General features: G+C 40.1%; 1 protein-coding gene across 1 annotated transcript in view; it reads right to left on the bottom strand.

The window, feature by feature from the left end:
* Positions 1 to 346: 346 nt before the first annotated feature.
* The window catches only part of LOC120434368 (zinc finger protein 271-like), a gene marked incomplete at its 5' end in the record, with an annotated part of 8179 nt that continues 2243 nt past the window's right edge, over positions 347 to 6282 (bottom strand). Inside the window, 3 exons of the mRNA XM_039602356.1 lie at positions 347 to 719; positions 1795 to 1902; positions 2088 to 2262. Of these exons, the coding sequence (XP_039458290.1) occupies positions 347 to 719; positions 1795 to 1902; positions 2088 to 2262 (656 nt within the window). The remainder of the gene's footprint in view (positions 720 to 1794; positions 1903 to 2087; positions 2263 to 6282) is intronic.

Here is a 6282-nt window from a genome sequence, read left to right as displayed (position 1 = left end):
GAAAGATTAATAAGAGTAATATTAAAACTAACTAGCTGCCGCCATTGTTGAAAACTGAGCAGGGCCGCGCTATGAATTCTGGGACACTGCTTCTTCTTCTTCTTCGGAGTGTAACGGCAGCTGGCATCCTTGTACATGCAGTGCTGCCATCTTCTGTTTCAGTCCGTTATTACACTCTTAAATCCTACTACTTATTCCTGCGTCTTTTGTGATCTTACAAAGCTTCAAACGACGCGTCGACTATTAAATCAGTCGTCGACGATTTTGATAGTCGACGTAATCGTGACTAGTCGACTAATCGTGGCAGCCCTACCCATCACTAGTATGGTATGCTATGGTATGGTATTCATCCTTTCATCAGGATGTCTTGCACGTATTCTTTAACCTCCCGTAGCAGCAGCTTAGGTATGGAAGTATATGCTCTCTGCACTGGTATGTCATCCTTTAGGTTTATCACCATTTTCAGATCAGCATTACAACCAATATCATTCCCATCCCACGCAAAGACCCTGCACTCATCAAACAACATTCTCTGGACAATCTCTTTTTGTTCCTCCTCTAAATGATCAAGATTCACTGGCGGATACCACGACATTGGGAGAGGTCCAGCTGACTCCACCATTATCTCACGAACTGTTATTGCAGGTGGGCACTCGTTTGAGGCCTCGACCTCCACAATACGTTCAACCGGCTGTAAGGTGCCCAGGGCCAGGGCTGGACTGGGACAAAAAATCGGCCCGGGCATTTTGACTAGAGACCGGCCCACCGGGTATTATAGGAAAAACCATAACGCCTTGAATGAAAACAAACGCTGTTGTCACAGTGATGTACACTGTCTTGTTGGTATATATGTATCAGTCTAATAAACTTAAACCTTCACCATCCTCCCTATTCTGGTATTCTAAACAGTACCCGAAAGTAGACTGCTTGGTCGAGTTAACCTCCTGAACTATCTACAACACATGGTGAAAACCTGAAATTAAGACAGAGAAGACTAGAGGTGAGACATGATCATTACTGATGACAGATTTAGATATATTTTCATAAACCATTCATTTGCCACATCAATAAACAGCATGGTAGGACAAAATATTTTTTCTAACATGGCAACCTTTAAAAAGTGAAAGGAGATAGAAAGACAGATGAGAAAGAAAAACTTAATTGACTTTTTGATGGCATTTTACACACAGTACTGGTACAGTATCTAGAAAATGTGGGAAAATGCTGGCATCATATACAGTACTTAGCTACTTCTGAAGAAATTATGATGGGACCCTAAAAAAATACTATGTACAATAATGGATTTCTATACATTTTACATCAGATGAAAACGTTTGTTGTAAGATTCAGAGCGATAAACAAACATGAGAGAAAAGCCGATCAGCTGATCACTGATCAGTTTCATGACTGAAGTAGAAACAGGAGAGGGAGGGGGAGAGAATGAGAGAAGAGGCAGCTGTGCAGCAAAGACACAGAATAACTCCACCTTTGTGTCTTTTTCATTGTAGCTGAAGTCCGGGAAAAACTGAGTTCCTTTTTACCTCAATACTAAACGCGCAATATTTTCTCTGTATACGAGACGATTCCGTTTTTTACGGGATGGTTGGAAACTCTAATAACTAACCTTATAAATAAGATAAAACAAGTTCAACATCAATAATATCATAGCACCCGCCCAGCAGTATAGAAACGAGTTTTGGTAATTGACTGTAAAAAGTCAGCATAACGAAAATAAACTCCACCTAAACTTGGTTTATATCTGACCCAGATAGACTGCAGGTCATAACTTCTTACCTGAAGTTCAGTTCACCACCTCGGGTCTCTTCTCCTTCTGCCTTTCCATCATCCACCTGCCAGCGTGTTGCATCTGCTGGCCTCAACCACTTGCTAATGTTACTGAATCTGTAGAAGCTCCGCAATACCCACCACCAAACAATTGAGTTATTTTTACACATCTCCCTTCATCTGGCCAATCCACCATCTTTCAGTGTTTATACCATTACGGAAAAAAACGAAGAAAAAAACCCCCCATTGGCCCATAAAAACGAAAAATCACCATCGGCCCACCGGGCAAATGCCCGGTATGCCCGATGGCCAGTCCAGCTATGCCCAGGGCCGTCTTCCTTGTCAAGGTGATATCATGTTTGGTGTCATTACTCAGAGCAATGATGATGTACGGCTTAGGATTCTGTATTTCAACTAACCCCGTCAAGACATCGAACTGCTCTAGGGCCTGGTTACCCTCATCAGCCTCAAACAGCACTAAACAATCAAGCGGATTCATGGTTGATGGAACGGGGCACTTTAACCAGGATACCTGTTCAGCATGGATAATCACATCCCTTTCAACTGTCCTCAAGCACCCTTGTGTAATGTTTGGCTCTACTGTCTGGATGAAGCTTACGACCACCTCACCTTTCTCAGGGGGAAGACAGATGGCATTACACAGCAAGGTAACAAGAGTAGGTATCAACTGCTCTAGTTGCCCCTCAATGATCTGTTCCAAGACATTGAAACCGATCAATGGTTTGTCCATAGGCAAGGTACTGCCGGAGTACTGACAGAGAGGGTGGGGTCTTCACCACCCGGTAAGTTGATCATGATGGGTACCCAGCCATCAAATGATGTGGTTTCCCTGTTGACTGCGCAATCTTTCAACTCATCAATTTCAAATTCAAATTCAAATTTTATTTGTCACACACACACAACCATACACAGTAAGACATGGGGTGAAATGCTTGTAGCTGTGCAATGCCCGACCATTAAATGACAGTGGTTTTACAGTATTTACAATTTACAGGTTTACAATTTACAGGTTACTACAAAAATTTACAGATTAACTTAGAAATTTACAGTAAAAAAAATGTGCAAATAGCAGAAAGAGATTATAAAGATTATAAATTATAGGAAGTGTGCATAAAGAAAACCAGAGTGCGTGTGGTGATGTGATGTGTGTGAGAGTTCAGTCTCATAGTGATGTGATATGTGTGGGAGAGTCCAGTCCTACACCTGGTTGAGGGCCCGAATAGCCTGGGGGTAGAAGCTCCTCCTCATTCTCTCTGTTTTGGCCTTAAGGGAGTGGAAGCGCTTCCCACACCTTCCTCGATGATTTCAGACAGAGGTCGCATGACTAAGTCAGGCAAGTATCAGTCTTTCCAATATTTACTTATGATGCAAACTTGAGCACGTGTCAAGTAGTGCTTTCACTGCTAAGCCATTCAAATTGCAATGTATGAGAGCTTTCTTACCGATTAGCTTAGCAACTGCCCCACGTTTAGTGCGGCGTGCCATAACACCAGACGTAGTGAGTGCCTCACCCCGCTGCTGGTTAACTACTTCTGATGTGACTGGCGAGGGGAGACTTGGTTTGCTACTGTTAAGGTTAGGTTGGGTCCCATGTGAAGTTGTTAAGAAGAGGAAATTTTAGGAGTGACAGCAGTGTTTTGAGTTGTGAGAGATTTGCGACGTTTAACGCAAATCTTGTGTAGTTAGTGTGTAGTGTAGTCAATAGTTTTGTTGTGCATGTCAGAACAATGACGCGACTGCTAAATGTTACAGGAGTGATACATCTCCTGTTGTCAGGCCTGCAGGTATCAGGCTTTTGATGTTCTCGTTTATCTCATAGTGGACAGAAATTATGTTTTGGAGAGGCACAAATAATTTGTGTGGCATCAGGTTTGATGCAGAAAAGCTGATTGTTCTGTGAATAGTTTGAAATGTTTGTTTAAAAAAATGCCTAAGCAGTATTTTTAGGTAAACCGCTGCAAAAATCTTTGTTTTTTGCAATACTCAGTAACATTTTTGAAGAACTATATAATTACTGCCCAGCATTGGTCTTTATATATTGTATTTTACAGAGAGAGTTACAAAGTTTCAAAGTGGTGCTCCATGAGAGTCCTGTAGACGAGCAGGGAGTAGAACGCAACTCCAAACCGCTATTGCAATGCAGGAACATCTGCTTTATTGGAATGTGTGAGATGTTAACCACAATGGCTCTTAAACACACTGTCTGAAAACTTCATGCCAACAGCACGTTTTTTTAAGAAAAATCAAACAGATTTTCCTTGAAGATATTTTTTAGAGTTTTTAATGAGCTGCAGGATCCTTGTTCAGTGTGAGTGGAGAACAGCCAAGTCTCCTCCTGTGATAAACCTCCACATGTACCACTGAAAACAGTTAGTTTGAATCTGAAATCATGGCTCAAACTACTTGTTCTGAGACCATTTCTTTATTTTTCACACCAAACTGTTTAATAAGATAAACTCTACACAGACTTCATCAAATATAACTAACACTTTAACATTATCAGGATTTCATAATACAAACTTCAAATCAACAAGAAAACAGCTGCAAACATGTGGATCAAAATTCATTAAAAAACAACATGTGGACTTCAAGGACTAAATACACTAAAGTGAAAGGAGGAGCAAAAAATAGAGGTTTAACAGAATTTGAATTAAGTAAAAGTAGTCACCTGTGATCTTTAAAATGGTCCTGATGTGTGCTGCTGTTTTTAACTTTTAACATTTCTTTGCTGCCACTGTGAATAAGATTGTGGTCTTTGCCTAATTGAACAAAGGTTACACTGACTCACTGCTTCTTCTTCTGGTACAAACTGGTATTATATGGAAGTACAGCCCAAAACCAGTTTAGCTTGAGTTTCTTTTTTCTGAACATAAAGTCACAGCAGGTGTTTTTTCAAAGCTGGTGGACAGATTTAGTTCATTTTGGAGGTTTTAACAGCAACTGCTGTGAAATTATTTGCAGTTTTGGGAGAAAATGATTTAAGAGAAGATTTTACAACAGCAAAAGATTAAATATGAAAGAAGAATTGAAATTTGACTGAGGTAACACATAAAATGAATACATTAAAAAAAGAAGTTAATTTTGGAAACACTAAGAAAGTTCAAATGAAAGAAATTGAAATATATATCCATATCTGCAATTCTGATACATTATTAGTTTGGTAAAAAAGACATTCCTATAACTTTAATAATACAGTAACAAGTACAACTACTAAACACTACTGTGTCCTAAGGAAACAAAGAATAAAATGTAACAGGGATAACATTTTAGAGAATTAAAATCCATCAAAGGAAAAAAACATAAACTTGATATGCATATCTATACATGCAGCTTCCTAAATGTAACATTCAGGATTATTCACTGCAGGTCCAGAAATCAGAGCTACCTCATCAGATCCAAGTGTGACATCAGCTGACACTCTTTACAGGAGATTCCATCTGAACTCTGTGGAGCCTGATCTCAAGGTTTTTAAGTCTGACCCTGAAACCAGAAGAGGATCTTTCTCTCTCTTCTGATTCATTGTGATCCAGTGATTTCAGTCCTGCATGATCAGGCTGATGTTTGCACAGAGCAGATAATGAAGTGAATGTTTTTGCACATTGGTAACAGTGAAACAGTTTATTTACAGTGTGGGATCGTTTGTGTTCGGAGTATGAACTGAGATTCCTGAAGCTCTTGTCACACTGGTCACAGCTGACGTTCACTTCCATGTGTGTACGCTTATGTTTGTTATGATGACCTGATTGTGAGAAGCTTTTGTCACAGTGTCTGCACTTGTATGGTGTCTCTCCTGTGTGGATTCCCTTATGCTTTTTCTTTAAGCTCACGTGCAGTGGTGAAGGATGACCCACACTGGTCACAGATGTGCTTTTTGACCCCACTGTGGAAGAGGTCATGTATTTTTAATGTACTTGGTGTGTGGAAGCCTCTCCCACATTCTTTGCAGTAGTTCATTTTGTCTCCAGTGTGTCTACGCTGATGTGGTTTTAGGTCCCGTTCATGATTGGAGGTTTTTCCACAAAGGTCACAGAGAAACTCTTTCCCACCACCACAGTGACGACAGGGTTGAGAACTGGATCCATGTGCTTTGCTCTGCTTCTAAACAAAGTCAGTGTAAGTCAGGGAATTCCTTCAACATTTTTATCCTGAACGTCGCCTGAAATAAAGAGCATCTCTGCCAACGTCCAATTACGTTTTACTGTTTACAGTATAACACTGAGCTTCCTGGGCGAAAATGAGTCTTTATTTTTCCAAACAGTTCATTCAGTATAACTCCATAATTTTACTGATTAGACTTGTTCGAAACAATCAGGTTAAAATTACAAGATAAAAATAAATACATCCTCACAGTAACTGCACTTCTAGAGTTACTTTCTGGTGTGGATCTGTTGGTGTTTATTCAGCTGATATGGAGATTTAAAAGTCTTCTCACACAGGTCACATTTATAAGGTCTCTCCTCAGTGTGGCTAAACATG

Source organism: Oreochromis aureus, linkage group 3, assembly GCF_013358895.1.
Source record: "Oreochromis aureus strain Israel breed Guangdong linkage group 3, ZZ_aureus, whole genome shotgun sequence".
Taxonomy (NCBI): domain Eukaryota; kingdom Metazoa; phylum Chordata; class Actinopteri; order Cichliformes; family Cichlidae; genus Oreochromis; species Oreochromis aureus.
This window is presented reverse-complemented; position numbering and strand designations above follow the sequence as displayed.